The following is a 20907-nucleotide window of genomic DNA, read 5'->3' on the forward strand; positions in this document are numbered from 1 at the left end:
GGAGATATATCTGATACATATTTGTTTTTAACATCTCTGTGGACTGTAGTTGCCCTGCACAAACGTCCACTGGTAATGTAGGGAGACCGACATAACTGCAGGTAGGCTTAGCTGTTCCTCTGAATCACTCAGAGGACCAGGTAATGGATTTAAAAATTGGACTTGGGCTTTAATGCCAAATCAGTGCAGGGTACCTAATATTTTAGAATGTACTTAATGTTCGAGCCAGTGAGTTGTCTAATTTTGGAACATTTGAAGCCTTCACATAGATATTGCATTTAGAAGCTTTGAAAAGACTGTTTATGTGAGTACAGCTGTAATACCCACCTGACAAGATTGGGCTATGAAAGGTAACCATTCTACAGGAAGAGGTGGGCATACAGGATGAAGCTGGCTTGATGTTGCCTGTGTGCTGTTGGATCTTTATACATTTTCACTGAAAAAGAGGCTAATTGCATTGAACTTGTCACTGGAGGGAGTAATGAGTGGGTCCAGCAGGGAGCTGAGGCAGTGCTTGATTGTCTTGAAATGTTCTCTGCTTACATTGGGGTCTTCATTAATTTTGTTGGCATAGTACTTAACTGTGACTGTTGTGATGTGCATGTTGTACAGAGGGACGTCAGTATCATGAATTCATCTGGAGCTCTCTTTTTAATCTATTTTCTTTCCTATCTAATGACAAGTCGTTTATTGTGAGCAAGTTCTTAAGAGTGCGAGGATGCTGTAGCCTTTAGCTAGCACTTCCATGTTTTAAGTGGGGTGTTAATGTTCCTATAGTTTTTTTATTGTTGAAGTTTGTAGGGGAGCTGGCTTCGGATGTGGAGTTGTTAGGGTGAGAGTTGAGTTCAAGCATTAGGTTGTGTATGATAAAGTCTATTAAGGCTCTGAGGGTTTGGTCTGGCCTATTGGGTTGACCTTCATTTGTGGGTGAGTTGCTGAGCAGGGACAAAGGGACGGCGAAGTTGTCAGTTCAGTGGTATGAGTGGTTTGTAATGGATTGTTGGCAATGTTGAGAACACAAAGTTGATGATGTGGCATTTAGAGTGGGTTGTTGTGTGACCTGCTGTACTACGTTGAGCGTGTCCATGAGGTTGTCTTATTTGTAGCTCGTATTTACTGGGTGTTGGAAGTCACACAAGAAGGAGATGTGGGCAGGTCAGATGGACAAGGTGTTGTGTAGATTTGAGAATTAATCAGGCCTCTACATCAGGTAGAAGGTGGAGGTATGAGTTGCAGAGAGTGGGAGTTGGCGTGTCAGCAGTGCCATGGAGTTCAGTGTTATTTGCCACAAGTGCAGGACCGGGAGGACTAATGGATGACAAACAATCCTCCTCCCTTGTGATGAGTGCAGTCCACATAATGAATGTTGTAGCCTGTTGGAAGTGGCCATCTGGGATGTGCAAAGATGAGAGATGAAGTACTGTTTTTCTGTGATAAACAAGGCGTCAAACTTGTGATAGGTGATAAGGTCTGGGTTGTCTGGTGCGTGAAGTATTGCAGAGTGAGCACTAATGAGCATGATTTGGAAAGGGTGTTCTCTAGTTTGAAGGTGTATGGTGGTTAGTAGGATGTGTATGAAGTTGGTTCTGCATGTTGTGCGAACACTGTGTAAGTGTTTCGGGTGTCTTGAACTGGGTGGGATCGTGGAGACTGGCAGTATAGGGCACTGGTTGTGGTACATGATTATATGTTACCTTGTGAGTTTTACCTGATGCATTTCCACTCATACTTTAATGCCTGCAGGGCCTTAGTGCACAAAGTAGTCATATATAATAGACCGAAACTCTCCTGAAAACATATGCATTGTAGTAATAGCACACATGCATGTAATGTTCTTGTAGACTACCTGTTTGATACATTGTGTAAAAATTCTATACGTGGGTTTCAGATGAAGACGAGGATAGCGAGGAGGAATCGGATGAGGAGTCCGGATGGGAGAGTGATGAGGAAGACCTCGGATCAGAGGAGGAACCCTTTGATGATTCTATGTGCCCAGAAAGTAAGTTGAACATCTGTGTCTGAAGATTCCATGTGTGCAATGACAGTATCTAAAATATTCTTACCAGGAATGGTTTACAAATGCCTTGGACATAATGTACAAAGGGTCGCAGAAGTATTTCACCATATCTGCCATAGTTGTAGATTTCCTGGAGTATTCAAATGTGTAAAGTATACACTTGTAGAATTTCCATCACACGGGAAATCTGCATGTACAAACAAAGCTTAAACGAGCATTAGCACAAGGCATTTCTTTCCTTTTAGGGAAAAATGTTTTTCCAGTGGAAATGCTCCTCTCTCTTCACCTCCATTAAATATGGGGGTATTCCATTCCCCTTGCCCCCATGAAAGGCACTTTGTTCTTATTTCACAGTGGCAAATGTGCATGTGTTTCCCAGGCAAAAATCTACCTGCAGGTACCAAATGGGTTATTGTAATCTTAGGAGATTGCGAGTGTATACCTACTCTTTCAGGGTGTCCAAACCCTCAGTTCGACCCTTAGCATAAATCTGAGAATGAATTGATACCACCATATTGGTAGGTTTTCTGCATTTTGATAGTGCACCATTAATTTTAATTCACTAAAATAATAGTGGCTTTGGTAGTTACATTACTTACACCTTTACCCTCCCAAAGACATGACGTTGACTCTGTGTTCCACTCTTTGTCCCTGAAGAGCCTCTGCTTTACTGCTGACCAATTAAGAGCTGAAGATTGGAAAATAGAAAGAACAAACAGGTTTTCAGACCTGGGTTCAATTTCAGAGTCTGAAGGGGTGGATGGCCCGGCGTCATGTCGACTGACATGATTTTCAGACCAGGGGCAACAGGCTGGCAGCAGTACAACACAAGTGCGCATGAGTGGGTCTGCGAATTTTTCGCCTGTGCCCAGTCATGCGCTCTGGTTTCTACTCAGGCTGGCGCATGCCCATTAGGAGAGCGAGGGTTGAGCAAAGGCTCAAACCTCGGTCTCCTAATGGGCAGGCGGGCGAGTAGTAACTGTGCCCTAAGCCAATCGGATTGACTGAGAGGGATTGCCGGTCCACTCAGTGCAGTTTGTGAAGGCACCAAGGTTGTGATTGGCTGAGGGAGGCTGCCGAGGCAAAACGCGGCCAGGAGCAGAGGCAGCCCGGAGCTGAGGCGGCGGCGCTACTGATTATCCCGAGGTCGAGGAGGGTACGTTTTTAATTTGTATTACTGTTGCCCCCCACCTTGCTTGCCGGCCGGCACTGTTTCTCTCTTTAATTCCGCACATGTTGGAGGCTCTTACGTAGGTTTGTGCGGGCCGTGTAAAGTTAATGAAAGTGTGAGCTTAGGTGTCCGCTCTTCAGAAGTAACGGCAGGGGACGGGTCAGGTGAATGCTCTGTCTGCCTTTGCACACCCAGACACCCAAACGAATCTTATCCCAGCAGCCATCCCTTCGTTAGTTTTGGTTTTCCCTGTACAACAAACAGCTGTAGCCTGTCCATGAATTCATACCACGTGTTGGCATGGGCGCCAGTTTCCAGAAGCGCGCGCGGAGCTCTCTCTGCATGAAAATCCTACAGACTGCAGCGTCCCTCTTACTCTACTCCAATGGGCCAGCCTTATCTGCTTTCATTCATTTTTCCTTGCTGCATGTGCCCTTTTGCACCTGATCAACCCCTTCTTTTCCTTTCCATTCAATTTTCACCCCCTGCCGACACACAACAACGCTGCCATGCGCACCACCAATAACTCGGCGTGAGGTAATCTCGCTATGCTGTGTGAGTGAATCACATTATTTGGTGAAAGTGCTGAGAGGGTTGTGTTATGAGGTAAGTTACTGTTTTGATGTGGGAATGTCCTGTAAACACATTCTGGGCCCCGGCTATCTTATTTTATTTACCAGCTGCAGAGAGGGCGCCAAATTTCTTTCCGACCAGGGCGCTATTTACCTGAGCAAAGGCCGGCTCTGGTAGGAAATGTGTTTGAGTAAATTGGTTTGAATTGGGCCCAAGAAATGACAAATACATACTCAATGCCCAGTGAATTCAGCTGGGCTGCCTGGGTGCATGGAGGGAATGTTATATAAATGAACACAGCCGTGTTGTGGCTGAAACCCGCCATGGCATTTATTGTGCGAATAAATGATTTTTGGAAAGAAGCTGGTGTCTCTGCCTGGGCCCGTAAGGATTTGTTTATGAGAGACGGGAAGAGAGAGAGTGAGTGCATGTGTGTATGCACGTATTTATAGTTTGTTTATATGGAAGTTGTGGAATCCCTATTCCCTGGGACATATTCATTTTAACCTGGAACGCCTGAAGTAAACTGTAGATGATTCTGGACCCAATTCACAAATATTTTACTTTAACTTACACCTGTCTTTCTACTGCCTTACTCTAAATTTCCAGGAACAAGCCGGTAGTAGTACAAAAGTAAGTCAGACTTGCTGATAGCAAATGCTTTACAAATTAGACCCCAAGTGTTATTAAACAATTAAAGTGTTCATGCCCAGTTCCATCCATTCGTTCTTTTGTGGAGTCATTGGTGGCTAGATGTGGCCTCTCCCTTAACTTGGAAATCCAGATATGCACACTTCCTGTGACTGCTGCCCAAAAGCCAAATCATTTCTTATAGCTGTAGTGTGGTGAGCTTGGGACAGCGTGTGGCCTAGCGCGGGGGCAGGAACACGCAGCATAGACTTATGAGGCCACACCAGTTGCCAGCTTGGAAGTGACATGCCACAAGCAGCCGTCCTTCATTTATTAACTCCCCGCAGGCCACGCCTGGCCTGCGGATGTCTGGGGTGCATGGGTGCAGACAGCTAGACTACCAACTATTACATCCCTATCCAACTTGGTTCTTTGATTGCAACAGTTCTTTAACCAAATCAAACAGTTCAAGAATGTCTCTTAGGCTCACATATAAACACACAGTACTTGCGTGACCCCAGTCAGCGAGTCTTGGGCCTCGTCGGCATGCATAGTCTCTCAGCCGCTGACTCGGGTGGCGGTTTGGCCTCAGGCTGTATCGTTGTGTGCCGGTATGCCCTCCCATGCTGTTCCGGCCGGGGCTCTCAGAGCCATCTTCGTGTGGAGGAGAGCCAGATACTGATACTTCTATTTCTTCTTCGGTCACTGCCGTAGCCCTGGAGCTTGGGTGGTTGTTCGAGGTCTCCCTGTGTTGTTCTGGCGGGACCTCTTTGAACCACGATATGTTCCTCGATACTTCTTCCGCTCCTTTGCGTGCAGTTACCATCGTGCCATTGTTTCACAGTGATGTCCAGGTGCCAGGCTCGTAGCGTGTTTGGAATGTTCCCCCTTGCCGCCGGTTTCGTAGGATGACTGTCACTCCATGGCTGAGCCTTCTTGGAGTGGCTTGGCGTCGGATACTCGCTTCCTGGTTCTGTCGCATTGTCCGCTCTTGTACTTCCTCCACGTCTAGCGGAGGTGGCGACCACCCTGGGCAGGTAGGGAGCAGGTCTCGGCGGGGGCCATGGAGCATAAGGGCCCACGGGCTCCGCTGGGTCCTACAGTGAGGGGTACTTCGATACTCTCTCAGGAATTCGTGGAGCCTTTGTTCCGGTTCCCCCTGTCCCACAACAGCTATGCGGAACATCTTGTTTAGAGTGCACATGAAGCGTTCTACATCACCGTTGGCTTGGGGCCACTGGGGGGTGATGCGGTGATGCGATATGCCTCGTTGTTGGAGGAAAGTGGCAAATTCAACCCATTGGAACGGGGGACCATTGTCGCTGCGTACTTCTTGAGGGAAACCAAACATGGCGAAGACCTATTCCAGCACTGGTCCGACATGGTTGAATGCCGTCAACAAGGTGGGTTTAACCACGGGATACTTTGAGTAGGCATCTATGATGATGAGTGTGTGCTTTCCCCCTGGGAAGCTCCCGAAATCCACGCTAACTTTGGACCATGGGATGGTGCAGGCTTCTTCGGTGATGACCGGGAGGGGCTTCTCTGGCACGATGAGCATCTTCTGACATATTCCTCCACCATGTCCTCGAGTTCTGGGAACCAGACCTTTTCCCTCATTCGCGATTTCATCTTGGTGGTTCCTTGGTGTCCCCCGTGAGCTAGTTGGACTGTCAGTTGATTGAGGCTCTGAGGGATGCTTAGCCGGGGTCCTCTTAGCAGGATGCAATCTCCGGTGGCGCTCAGTTCATGACGGACTCGCCTCATTTTTGTGAGGAGTTCCCGGTCCTCCGGGGTCCACGAGTTGGCCTGGCGAAGATAGTTGGTCCCAGAGCCCTCCTGCACAGCTCCCAGCGTCTTGGTGTATACAACATCCGTGGCGGCCGCTTCCTTCACCTCGTCTAGGGACATGCTCTGGGGGTATGATGTAAGAGCTACCCAGTGGGCAAACTCTTCGCTGTCTTCGTTCTCTTCGTGCCTCTCTGCCTGAGTGGGGTGTCTTGAAAGAAAATCGGCGGGGTTCTTGGACCCCGGGCGGTAGACCACCTCCATCTCATATGGTTGCAGTTGGACCGCCCAGCGTTCAATGTGTGGGGGTGGATGTGGCGCTGTCCCTTTGAAGAGGGGAACTAGTGGTTGATGGTCAGTGGCCATGGTGAACGGGTGCCCCTGGAGGTATAGATGAAAGTGGTTGTAGGCCCACTTGATGGCTAGCGCCTCACGCTCAATCTGTGCATACCTTGCTTCTGTCGGGGTGAGGGACTTGCTGGCGAACGTCAGGGTGGCCCACTGGCATGGTTCGCGCTCTTGAGCCAACACTGCACCGAGTCCTACTGGGCTTGCGTCTACCAGTACTTCCGTCCGCTTCGCAGGGTCGAAGTATGCCAGCGTGGCCTCTCCTAGGAGGGCATCCTTTATCCCTTGGAACACTTCTTCCTCCTTTGGGCCCCAGTGCCAGGTTGCGTCTACCTTCATGAGGGCTCGTAGCGGTTCACTTCGAGGGGCTAAGCCTGGTACGAACCGCCCGCAGTAGGTGGCCATTCCCAGGAAGCTCCTTACTTCCGTTGGTGTCGTTGGAGCAGGGGTGTCTTTGATAGCTTGCGACTTCCTCGGGTCTACCTGTATGCCCTCCTGATTGGAGACATAGCCAAAGAACTCGATGGAAGGTTGGAAGAACTGGCATTTGTCCTTTTCTAGAGTGGCTCCATGTGCGCTGGGGCGTTTCAGGGTGTCCCGGAGGTGTTTGTGATGGTCGGCAGCTGTCGCAGAGTAGAGGAGGATGTCGTCACTCACGTTCAACACTCCTGGTAGTCCGGACAGCAATTCCCGGTTCATGTTTTGGAACACTTCGGCCGCTGAGGATATCCCAAAATTCAGCCGTTTGTACCTCCTGAGCCCTAGGTGGGTGCTGAAAGTGGTGATGAACCGGCTCTCTTCGGACTGCGTTTAGATCGATTTTTGAGAAGCATTGGGATCCATTGACATCTGCAATGATGTCATCCATTGTTGGCATTATATGGCGTTCCCTCTTAATTGCCTTTTTGGGCAGCCGCATGTCAATGCATAGGTGAATGGCTCCTGGCTGCTTGGGCTTTTCCGCGATTACCATCGGGGATACCCACGGTGTCGATCTGGATACCTTTTCGATAACCCCTTGCTCTTCCAGGGCCTCCAACTCCTTCTCTACGAGCGGTCGCAGGTGGAACGGGATCCTCCTATGCCGCAGGGCGACAGAGGCAACTGACTTATCTACTTCACCTGTTGGAGAAACCATGCACAAGAGTGCGATGCAGACTGGATTGGTTCGGCAGAGCCATGAAGAGATTTTACATCACAATTTGATATCATTGAGCTCGCCCAATAGGCTTCTTAATTCACCCAGTATGGCCCTTTGCACCTCATCATAGCCTTTATGTACTTTTATGCTGGGACACAGAAGCCTACCAGATCATCCTAAGCTTTTAGATTTGAAGATGTTCGCCCAGTGATGTACCAAGAATTTGATTCCGTTTTCAAAAATATTTTTGGGATACCCCCACAACCCAGGAGCTCAACAAAAAACATCTTAAAAGCATTGTAAAATATTAATTATAATTCCAAACCATACATTTATTTAGCATGCCATAATAATTATACCTTTAATTCACAGTTAATATAAATTAAGAAATCTTTAATAAATTTGCAAACCCCATAAGCATCCGTTATCATAAGTAGTGCTCAAATAAACTATGGTAAATGCTGTGGCAAACATTGGTGCAATTATTATGGAAAATGTTATGGAGATTAATGTAACCTGCGGAGCTGTGCTGGTCCACAGATTGAGGTTTCCAAGTTCAGAGCCTCATCTACCCAGCATGGCTCCTTCTCCGGGGCAGTGATGTGTGCCTGGAACTCTTTGCCAGTAAGTATTAGAACTCCTCTTTCTTCATTGCCTTCAGAAAGTATCAAAAGACACATCCTTTCATTTTATTCCTGCACTAATCTGACACATCCATGACCTCATCTCAATAATCCTTCTTCTTCCATCCCTGTGTCTTTTGCCTTATTATCTTTGCGATGCTTGCTCTTACTCCAACTATTTTTATAGTTTAGGCATATCTCTCATTCTTCTTTTTGAACACAAACATTTTCTCATATGTGATGATACTCTGTTAGTTTTAAAGCACCTAAAGGCCATAGGTGCTAGCACATTCCATAAAATGTTAAAGAAAAAAAATGATTGGTTTTCATGTTGCATAACTATTGGATAACTGTTGAAGAGACTGAATAGATAGTTCAATATGATAGCAAACTTGTAGGTGGATGTAAATATAATGCTTATTGTCATTAATTTGCTACTGTGTTGTGGCCTCTGTTCAATGAGCTGCCAATATTATAAAGTTTCTAATAAGTGTGTGTGTACATCACCTTAATCCGTAATGAAATGTAACACGTATTAGCATCCCAAGAAATATGGTCAGGTAATGAAGAGGCATTAAATCGCGGATCCCACACCTTGCTAAAAAAAAGTGGTCAAACACAATAATATTTACTTTATACTAAAATAGGTGTATTTCAGACTTTTTAAATGTGTTGTAATGCTGTGTGATTTATCACTCACCTAAATATGGCCTGTTTCAGACTGTGATCCCGATCTGTTTGAGAACACCCTCCAGCTGCGAGAGAGCCGTCTAGACCTCGAGGAAGCCCAGGCCGAAGAAAAGAAGTTAGTTGATAATCTCAAGAAAGACTTCGACCTCATGGCCAAAAAGGTACTGCACGTGTGGACTGAAAGAAAAGGAAGCACAGTGCAGAAAGGGAAGAGGTTGATAACCTTTGTGCCCAGTCACCAGGAGAGCAGTGGCAGCATTTGTGTGCACAACTAAGGAAAAGCATGGCTACTTGTTGACGCCCAGACTACTTCCCATTGTGTAGCTGCAGCTGCTTTCACTCAGTGGTGATCAGGCATTTTTTGTCTTATAGGTGAACTAGTTTCATGATGCCTATATCATGGGGCTGGGGTAGAATGTAGCCTTATAGCCCTCTGCTGAGGGCAATACCGGTTGTTAAAGGCCCTGAATCCGAGCTATAGGCCTGAGATGCAGAGGAGGATCTGTAAGGAGGGTGGGGGCCTAGGCCGAGGCAGAAGGGCTCTAAAGGCCTGTGTTTTGCGCACAAGACTTTGTATGGCATGGTACCAAGCCTATATTGCGGAGCGGCTGAGGCACTATGTGCCTGGATGGCGTCTCAGCTCCTCTGAGGTGATTTTGATCACCTGGCTATGATTTAATAAAACTACCCTGGGCAGTCGGACCTTTTCAGTTCTGCTGCCACAGATCTGGAATGGATTATCGGAAAGTTTGAGGACAGAAACCGCTCCCCTCCCCTTTCGAAAGAGACTGAAAACCTTCTTATTTTATCCTGCTTTTGGAAGAGATTGACTTTCTCATTATATTCATATCTGCTGCAACATGGTATCATAACCCTTTCAATAAGCGCCTAGAGAACTGTGGTATTTGTGTGTTATGTAAGTGTTATTAACATAACTTATAACATAAGACTATAAGATCGTTTCACCCACTAAGGGTAGAATGTTCTAAATTAAGAAGGGAGAAACATGAAGACAAACATTGGAATGTTTTTGTTCTGGGCTCACACCAACCTTTATTAACCCGTAGCCTCCCCATTGTCTTCAATGGAGCGTTCAACGTTCTAATGTTTTAATTCTTCTTACTGCGTTGTAGTTCTCCTTTGCTATTGACTGTTCTACTCTTGCTGTTGCAGTGCATCCAACTCCCTGTTGCATTGTGCATGCCGTACACACCCAACAGAAACGGAGCCCAGACTCTAACCGTTTGTTTGCCTTGGACTATCCTCTGGAGGACTCGGTCTGAGGGGAAGGATGCTGGGGAGGATCCAGCAGCAGAGTTGAATCCAGCTGCTCATTCTCCGCCAGACAGTCTTTCCCGGGCATAGGAGGTTTCGAGCAATTAGTGAACTAATTGTCATGGGTGAAATATTGATTCAGTCATTCACCTTGAACAGCACCATCGGTCTTTAATGGACAAATATATGGTTCACTCTGGCCATAGTCGATGCTGAAAATGTTTGGCTCACTGTCCCTTAGGAACCAAGCTATGCTTCATCCACGCCTCAAGAAACAGAAACTGGTCTGGTGTTGCTTGAGTTCTCATCTGGAGGGAACATGGTCTGGCAATTTGTGTTGGACTGGTCCAATTGGAGCAGGACCATGGCTGGTTTACATATGATAGGTCTCCGGCGTAGGTGGCATAGTGGGCAATAAACTATGGACTGGAACCATGCCCTAGTAATTACCTGAGATTAATTCAAGCATTCCACCAATCATTTATTTCTTTTCCCCAGCGCTTGGACGCCCCTGGGCAGCAATCGCGCTTAATAAATCCATTAATAATAATAATAATAATAATAATAATAATAATAATAATTTCCTCATATCTATGTGTAACAGAATCCTAGATTAGCTACTTCCTGGATTCTGTCTACTTGACAACCCCTATCCACTGCAACAAAAGTAGCTGCCACATCCAGATAGCATATATATCAGCATAGGGAACCCACCTGCACCCGATAACCTACGAGCGATAGGAGAATGCAAATATCAAAACACTGCTCTCTCTACAAAACAAACATGCCTATTTACCACAAGTACCTATGTACAAATTGTATCTATTCCCATAGGTTCATTGTTTACCATAAATACAATAATGTGATCCATATGATTACAGGGTGTGGTGAATTAATATAGATTACAATTGCTTCATTGTCGCAATGTACTCAATTCACCATTAAAACCATTTGAAAATAATGCATCAAGCTTAGATTAAAATTCCAACCCAGTCCTTGAGTTTATGATTTAGGTATCTACCTTGTTTGGTGCGGAGGCACACGTGTTTGAATGCAGTCTGTGTCTTTCATCTGCCAGTGTTTCTTTGCAAATATATACTCTTTAATAATTCCATCATTCTTTGCAATCCATATGCATCCAAAGATGTGCTGACCTGTTTCAGCTTATCCATTTCTTTCTAATGACTTTTTTGTAAATGTCTTATGTTTAACCTTTGGAGTGCCCTGTAATGGAGGGGTCCTGGAAACATTGCATCTTGTACCTCTTTTACCATGAGTTATTTTCCTGCATCAGGAAGATCATATAGTCTAAACAGACCACCATTCTTAGACCTCTGGGCCCAACAAAATGCTGCTATCGGTTTTAACAGTGTGGTGAAACAGTAAGGAGCGGACAAGAGACCGACTGGAAGGGACCTGACCCTGTACATTTGGCCCTGCCACAGGAGTTGGAGATACTTCCTGTGGCCTTGAAAAATGGGTACTGATTAGCATCCATTTTAAAAATCCAATCTACCCTATCCACTCCCCTGGAAGATGAATATCCCGCAGACAGATTACTGTTTCCATTTTGAAATGGCAATAGAGTGCAAACTGATTGCGATCCCTCAAGTTTATTACTTGACTGAATATCTCATTTTTCTTTAGCACCAAAAATATATTGCTGATGAACCCCTTTGGATTCCTGTAACAAATCTCTGTTGCTTCTTTAAAAATGAGCTCCTGTACTTCTGTAAAAATTAACTCTATTGCCTCCTAGGAAAACTGTGCTGGAGCAGGAAGTCTGGTCTGAAAAGGAAAGGCATAAAACTCTAGTTGAAACCCCTTTACTGTTTGTAACAGTCAAGAGTCACCAAAAATGTGTTCCCACTCCTGCACAAAAAAAGGCCAACCTGCCCCCTACCTCTGCGAGGGGAAAAGGACTCTCTCCTTGACTTCCCCTTCCCCTTTATCTGCCATATAAGCCACAGCATCCTCCCCTTCTACTTTGCAGTAAGAACACTGGCCTGGAGAATCTGAACTTGCAGCCAGAGTAGGGTCTGAAGAGGCTTGACTCGCCAGCTAAGCGACCTCTGTATCGGTCAGCCATGGGGAAAATCCGACCGAATACCCTCATCAACGAGGAATGTGTCTTGTCCAAGGAAGAAAATCCTTGCACCTAGAGAGCAATTTCTTCAAACAGAGAGCCTTGCACAGATAAACAACCCTCTAATCAACAGAGGCACCACAATTAGGGTAGATCCTTAGTAGTAATGCCTTACTCCTCTCAAAGTACAAGCCTGCGTTTACATTACCCAGGAAGCAAACGGCCCTCTGGGCCCATCTAGAGATATCTCGGGGTCCGACACCTCCCTTGAATTTTTTGTTGTTCAGAAGAACATAGTCTCCAAGTAAGAGGACCCAGAGTGTACAACTCCTTGTCTTGGCAGAAAGACCAGCACTGCCCACCCGTTTCCTGGGCTCCTTACCTCCTCTGCTATGAAAAGACACAATTTTAATATTTAATACTGATGTTAAAGTCGGCTTTTAAAAAATCGTTGGCCATAGGTATTCTGCCCTCATTTTGGCGCTAGTGGCCCTATCTATAAGGGCCCTTATTCTCGCCCTAATATAATGGTCTACAACAGTTGTTGGAAACCATTCAGCAGAGTTAGGGTCTTGTATCAACCTCGGATTTAACACTGGGTTACCCTCTGCATCCAGAATTACCGTTTGCTGCTTATCCACGTCCACGTTTACCTTCTTTGTTACATTTACATGATGAACATCATAAGACATATCATCATAAAAATCATCCATGCATTCATCGCTTGCTATTAAAAGCTCTTTTAGTTTGACATCCACTTAAATTCCTATTAGAATCATACAATACATAACTTCAATCCATTTCACCTTTCAGAATTGAACTACCACTGTAGGAAGCTAGCTCGGTTTATACTATACCAAAGTAAGGTATAGTGTGCACAGAGTCCAGGGAGTCCCCAGAGGTATAGCAGAGACTAAGTTAGGTAAATACTAACAGCTCTCTTTGTGGTTGTGTGGGCAAGCAGTTAGGCTTATCCAGAGGGTGTGTTAAGCATTTATTGTATTCACTCAATCAAGGGGTTGAAACATACACCCAGAGACAGAATCCAGACCAATTAGGTTAGTAATAAAAATATATACTTATGTTTTATTTTAGAACCAAGCAGGACTTGGCACAGGTAAGTCATAGATACTTTCAAAATGCAAGACTGTTCAATGTAATGCAGTTGTGATTGACATTACAATTGTTACCAATTTGTATCACTTTTAAATGCAGTTTGCATCATACAGTAACTACTTTTAGATTAGTTTTGAGTTACTTTGGATTACTTTGAGTACTGGGGGTGGTATGCCTAGATACCACACCTTAAGATGTCTACATACAAGGTAAGTATGACATTTTATACTTTTCAATTGAGTTTACTTTTCTCAATACCTTAGCAGTTCCACACTTAGAACAACTCTAGGCCTAAAATCTTATAACAAGTTTTCCTATAGGAGAAAATGGTTATCAGTTTTGAAGGTAAGTATTCAACTCACAAGGGTGTTCTTTGGGACTTAAGAGAGGTTCCCCAAGTTCTAGTGAGGCACTCAAGTTGCACCACCAGCGGCACAGGCGGCTGGGTGCAGAGTGCAGGGACCCAATGTTAGCCAATAGGGCTAAGGGGGGCTTTGGTTAGGGACTGCTGTCGAGCAGGCCCCTCAGTTGTGGGTCAGTACTGCAGAAGCCAACGACCAGCACAGGAGCTGCACCACCAGCGGCAATTGGGCAGCCGGGTTCAGGGAACAAAACGGATTTCGGGGACCCTGTGCTTTCCAGTGAAGACCCTCAGCTTCGGAAAGATGCTGCAGGCTTGGGCTGGGAGACTTCCTGAAGGCGACTATTGGTTGGAGAGGTAAGTTGGGATCTTGGAGGATACCTAGACACCGTTGATTGTGTCATCCAAGGCCGTGGGGCGTCGGGTGCAGGAGTGTCTTCTGGCATTGGGTTTTGAGGGAGGTTGGGGATTACCAGATCCCTTATCAGGATCACTGGGGAGACCTCCTTGGGGAGTTGCAGGTCCTCCGGACTCTGGGGGTTCCTGGCTGGTGGCTGCTGGACTCGCCATGGTTTTTGCTGTAGGAAGGTTGTAGAAGTGACAAGCCTGCAGGGCTGGGGCCAAGGCAGTTGGCGTCCTCTTCTTCCTGGGTCAGCACGACTCTTCGGTCCTTCTTCTTTATTCCTCGAATCTGCCTTCCGGGTTCATGGCTGCCCCCTAAATACTGTATTTAGGGGGAAGTTTAGGGGTCTCTGGTCAGTAGCCAATGGGCTATTGACCTTAGGGTGAATACACCCTTGGTGGGCTCACCCCACTTGGGGGAGTGGGCACAATCCCTAGTCCTGGTTAGAGTGCCTGCAACCTGCAAGATGGCGGGCACTGAAGAATGGTCTTCACCTCTCCTCCCCCACCCGAGGGGTGGGGTTGGCAGAGGTGGCACACCTTCTGGCCTGTTCTAATTTTTCCCTCCTGTCATCCCGCAGTAAAGGGGAATTGGAAGGGGGCCTGCTCCTGATAGCAGGAGAGGCTGGGCGTCGAAGTTGCAAAGGCGGGAAGGCCTTTGAGCTCCCATACAACAGATGGCTCTTCCTCACCTCCTCCCAGGACTGGCTTTGTTTCTGGGATCAGTGCCCCATGGGTCCAGAAACTTGTCTCATGGAGGCAAACTGGTGTTTAATAGTCTGGGAACCCACCAAAGGCTGGTTGTTTTTTCTAAGATGCCCTCTTAGTGCATTGCATAATAAATCCCACACTGGCACCAGTGTGGGTTTATTATGCTGAGAGGTTTGCTACCAAACTTCCCAGAATTTAGTAAAGCCAATATGGTGCTGTGGAGTTCGTAATGACAAACTCCCAGACCATATACTCTTTATGGGCCTGATTCACAAGGTAAACTGAGACAAAAGTCTAACTTTACAACTTTCAGTATTCACAAAGGTACTATAGGTACTTTATCTTCACAAAGGATCTAGTGGTGTATCTCCAAGCACTTTTGACATTCTCTGTCAGACTTCTTTTAAACCCACCCTACCTAACTCTCACTTTGACCTGCCGACTGGTGTGGCTGGTCTCTCCCTCCTTGGGTATGACAAATGACTCCGAACTATACTGACATGACCAACCCACATTATTCAATTCCCCTTCCTTTCAGTGTGTTATCACACAACAGCTGTCACACAGCTTTGTTTTCACCGCTCACTATCACTAAGATTCTCTTCCCTTGTTGACTCTCTTTCCGCCTTTTCTTCTTCATTCCCTATGCTCTTCCAGCACCAGCACGTGGGATAAACTGCCACTTCTATATGCACACAACAATCATTTTAACGGTTGAAGTTCTAAACATGTACGTGTTGTATGATATTACAGCCCTGAAGAAGCCCATGTTTGGGCAAAACGTGTTGGCTGTGCATCTATGTAAATCTAGCATTTCTATAATAAAGACACACCAAGGCTGCAGACAAAGTGGACAAATTTTTTCAATAACTTAATCTACTGTATATACATGTTGCCTCTCATACCCCTTGTATGAAAGTCTTGCGCTCCTGTCATGCACGCTTATGACCTCACATATTACACCATTCATAACATGTACTATGACATCATGTATGACATCACTGACGACATCTTAATTGACATAATTGACAACATCACTGATGGCATCACCAATGACATCATCCAATGAGTGTCTTAGTTTGTTTTACAGTTTACATATTGGCGGTATTAGAAGTATGAAAATAAGTATGAAATAGCTCAGAATAGTATAAAGCATAAATAAAATGCCACCTCACATTCCCCCCCTTAGGGGAAGCAAGATTGTGTTATGTGCAACATTGACCCTATACTGTACACTTCATGGGACGCCGAGTTCATATTAACAATCAACCACACATAGATTTGCAACTACTACTACTGCACACTGTATACTACTTCTGTTCAGAGAAAACCAAGTTCCTGCAGATACCCAAATTCTGTTACATAACTAATGTCCTACTACAATAGCGTTTAACTGTATCAAACCCCTTACAGTCACCAAACCTACAGTGAGAAATGAATCAGTTATGAGTAGAAAAGTGGGTACTGTAAACAGTGTTTACTCTATGGAGAGCGTTTACTCTGTACCACACTGTTTGCAGACAGTGAAACTCTCAAGAGAAATACACCACAGAGTATTACAAAGTATCTACTAAGAACAGTGTTCACTGTATGCAAAACGTGTCCAGACTGTGGCTATTCACTTAAAATTCCCATGGCCCAAAGATGCTAAAGGTCATACTGCCTGCAGCCTTCATACTCTGATGACAAATTTAGGGATAGTCGTTCTTCTGAACCTAAGCAAGCATGTGCACATAGGTTAGTACCTGGTGCACACAGTCTTCTGTAGAGATTGTCAGACGTAGACAATTGTGCTTTGTATTATTCTGAGCTATTTCATACTTATTTTCCTTCTTCTAATACCATGCTCCTTTATAGAGTTATGGGTGAAAATATAGGGTTGATGGTGTCATCAGGGATGTCATAGAACATGTCATGAATGATGCATGTGAGGTCATAAGCAGTGCATGGCGAGGTGCAAGTCATAATTAGCTCTTCTAACTAGAACTGGCAAATGTTAGTGTTTTTCTTTAGTTCAAGGTGTCCTGTTGTCACTAACATTTTTATCGAACTATAAAGTCACTTTAACGTGTGTTTTTAGTACGAGCCTGGGCAGCGCATGTGCTGCTCTGCGAGCCATGCTGTATTCAGGTATGGGCTTGAAGATCCGTCCACTCTCTGCCCATATTTTTCGTTGGCTTGTGTCATTGTCCTTTGAAACTGTGGCTTTTCATTGGTCAATAGGCTTAGTAGTCCGTCCCTGGTACCGCCTTGTCTCATTTTGTAACCTCTAATGAGGACATCCCCTGTTACATGTGTGGTAGGCTTTAATTAAAGCCTTCGAGTCCTATCTACCTTCAATGGCAGGACACGCTCTCCCCCTTCACTTTAATTTGTGCTTTTTTAACTAGCATGGCACACCACGCAACGCTTAGACAGTTGCAGCCCTGCCTTTGGTTTCTTTTCGGTGCCTAACGCGGTTATTTTTTTTTACTCTTTATTCATTTTTATTTTTATACGTGCCCCATGCCGCACTTTCACTTTAATGGCGGCCACGCCCCTTTCTTGAAACGAGCCGCATGTAAGGAAAGGGGCGTGGTCGCCATTAAAGTGAAAGCGGAGCTTTAACAAAAAAAGGGACCCCATACCGCGCTTTCCCTTTAATGGCGGCCACACCCCTTTCCTTTAGATACGGCTCGTCTATGGAAAGAGGCGCAGCCGACATTAAAGTGAAAGCGCTGCTTGGGCTCTTTTACAAACAAGCATTTGAATGCAGAAGGTCTTGCATTTACAAGAGTTTCGTAAATGCAAGACCTATTGTATTGCAAATGCTTGTTTACTCTGATAACTAAAACAAACTAAAATCCATGCAGCCTTCATACCTTGCTGAACACTTTCACAGCGTGTCTTTAAAAATATAAAACTGCCCCAGTTTGCAAACTGAGTCACTTTGTCAGCTTTCTAATTCACCAACGGGCCCTTGTATTTTGGTCAGTAATGCCTGACTGCAAGGAACGTCAGTCACAAGAAAACCTACTTGCAGTATTGTTTTGATATTTACAGACAGGGAACACTATATGTTCCATGTGTTTATGGGTAACCACATGATCCTTTTCTTGAGAGTCTAGGTATTCTTATTCACCTGTATGACTGCAGGAGTGAACCGTTCCTGTTCCCCTGATGGATGAATGGGCTGAATGCATGCAGATCAGACCCAAGTAGGTGCTACATGCAGTATTTAGGGGGTTGAACTCTGTTGTTCATTATAAATGCCCACTCTGTGGACTGTAGCTAATTGTTTATGCCTCCAAGGTGTACATTGGAGTTAGCTGCATTCTTTGCCCACTCCGGCTGTTGCATTGGCTTCTTGACTCAGGCCCACGGATGCATCTGAACAGTAGCCAGTGCTTAATTTCTAAAATCATAAGTGCCAGTGCTCTTGTGAGTGGGCCACTGCAGCGTGCACCACCCATTGCCCCTGCCAGAGGTGCCCCGGACAGTACCAACACAACTACTAACCATCACACTCCTACAAACTTGTAAACTTGGAGATTTGTAGAGCGCAGTTGTTGCCCGAGGGCGTCCAAGCGCTAGGAAAGTCGTAATCCTACGGTGCACAGAGAAGGGAGGCCAGAATATAGCGGATTTAACAAGCAGAAATGAAGAGATGGGTCTTCAGTTGTTTGCGGAATATGTTAAGGTTCTGGGTGGCTCTAAGATGAAGTGGTAGGGCGTTCCAGGCCTTTGCTGCGTTGTACATGAACGTTCTTCCGCCAGTTCTGGATCTCTTTATTCTTGGAACAACTGCCAAGATGGTCTGGCTAGAACGGAGATTCCGCTTCGGTATGTACTGACTGATCAGATTACGGGTAATGATAGGACCCATGTTCCAAAAGGCTTGGTGGGCTGTACATAGCGCCTTGAACAGAACCCTCTGCCGGACCGGTAGCCAATGGAGGCTTATTAAGCCGGTCCTAACTGAGTGTCTGTGGGGGATTTTAAGTAAGAGGCGAGCAGCGCTGTTCTGAACAGTTTGCAGCCTTCGAAGGGTATATTCAGGTGCACCCAGGTAGAGTGCGTTGTTAAAATCGAGCCGGGAATGGATGAGTCCTTGGATGGCTGCCTGTTTGGCTTCCAGGGGGAGAATGGGGAAGATTTTATTTAGTACCCTCAGAATGGAAAAACATGTGGCTGAAAGTTTAGTGGCTTGGATATTGAAGGAGAGTGAACTGTCCAGCCATACCCCAAGACTTTTGATGGTGTTTTTTGGGGTTGGCGGTGGCCCTAGGCTAGGGGGCCATAGGGAGGGGGGAAATACCGGATCTGAGGGTCCCAGGAGCATTAGCTCAGTTTTATCTCCGTTCAGTTTCAAGGCTGATAACGTCATCCAGCTCCTCACTTCCTCTAGGCAATCTCTGAGCCCACCTGGCGCTGTTCCAGATGTCTCTTGCGCCAGTGAGACCACCAGCTGTGTGTCGTCCGCATATGAGATGATGTTAATTCCAAAAGGGCGGACGACACTAGCCAGTGGCCTCATGTATAGGTTGAACAGAGCCGGGCTCAGAGAGGAGCCCTGAGGAACTCCACAATTTAGGGGTCTACTGGAGGAAGCTGAATCGCCATCAAAAACCCTGAAAGACCTGTTCCTCAGAAAGGATTCAAACCAGGTCAAGGCTCCATCCTTAATCCCCACACTGGACAGGCGGCTCAGTAAGGTGTCATGACATACTGTGTCAAAAGCCGCGCTTAGATCAAGGAGGATCACTGCCACTGATCCTCCCTGATCCAAGATTTTTCTCGCTTCCTCTACGACCATGAGGAGGGCGGTCTCTGTCCCGTGCTTGGGTCGGAAACCCGTCTGAGTGGGATCTAGTATATGGTGGTCCTCTAGATAGGCCACCAGCTGTTGGTTCACATATTTCTCCAGGACCTTGCTCAGCCAAGGGAGAAGAGAAATAGGGCGATAGTTCGCCAGATCAGACGGGTCCAGATTGGGTTTTTTGATCAGAGACCTAACCATGGCCCGTTTCCACTCGGGGGGGACAGTGCCAGAGGAGATGGAGGAGTTTAAAACCTCTCTGATGACAGGCAAGGTAGTGTGGGAAGCTGCCATTAGGATATCAGGGGGGGCAGGGTCGGACAGGGAGCCTGATTTAACACTGAGAGCCAGTGATTCCAAAGTGGAAAGGTCTAGTGGGGGGAAGTGAGATAAATTGTAGGGGGTAGGGGGAAGTGACAGGCTGAGGGGGATGTTAGGTTGAGTGGGCGGGTCAGTGTGTGGAGAGGGGAAGGATGAATAGATTTTGTTTATTTTCTGGTAGAAAAACTCGGCGATGGCATCACACTGGGTGACCGATTTCTCGACATGCACCGCTGGGGATGGATTAATTAGCTTTTTAATGATTTGAAATATCTCTTTAGGTTTGGAACTAGCATTCAGGATCTTTTCGGCGAAGTACGTTGATTGTGCTGTTTTTATTTGAGATTTGTACTCGTTTATAGTTTCACGGTACCGAATTTTGTTATCCACCGAATTATCTAAGCGCCAGCGTCTTTCCGCTCTTCTACAGAGACGCTTTTTTTCTCTGAGGGATTGAGTGTACCACGGGGCGCTTTTTTGAGGTCGCTTCAGTTCAGTCTTGCTCATTGGGAGCGTACAGTCAAGAGTTTGGGAGATCCAGTTGGTATAAGCCAGGTTTGCTAAGGCGGGATCATCCTGGATTTCTGGTTGTGAGCTGGCCAGTTTTGTGCACCACTTATCCACCTCAAGGCGTGCCCAAGCCCGCCTGAGTTTGACGGTGGGAGCTGAGGGAGAGGGTTTAAGTGTGGTCAATTTAAAGGGGATTAAAAAATGGTCCGTCCATGGTAGGATAATGCCTGGGCCCACTGAGATCTCAGAGCAGTTTGAAAAAATTGGATCTAATAAATGACCTTTTTCGTGAGTGGGGGTGGGGACGCGTTGAGTCAGTTGTAGGGCTGCTAGGTCATCTAGTAGG

At 46.0% G+C, this 20907-nt stretch overlaps 1 protein-coding gene across 2 annotated transcripts in view; it reads left to right on the top strand.

Moving 5' to 3' along the window:
• CFAP44 (cilia and flagella associated protein 44) overlaps positions 1–20907 on the top strand; it is a 969845-nt gene that overhangs the window by 829910 nt on the left and 119028 nt on the right. For both annotated transcript variants that reach the window (XM_078656625.1, XM_078656626.1), the window contains 2 exons: positions 1889–1999; positions 9012–9142. In XM_078656625.1, the coding sequence (XP_078512751.1) occupies positions 1889–1999; positions 9012–9142 (242 nt within the window). The remainder of the gene's footprint in view (positions 1–1888; positions 2000–9011; positions 9143–20907) is intronic.

This window comes from Lissotriton helveticus, chromosome 8, assembly GCF_964261635.1.
Source record: "Lissotriton helveticus chromosome 8, aLisHel1.1, whole genome shotgun sequence".
In the NCBI taxonomy this organism is placed as follows: domain Eukaryota; kingdom Metazoa; phylum Chordata; class Amphibia; order Caudata; family Salamandridae; genus Lissotriton; species Lissotriton helveticus.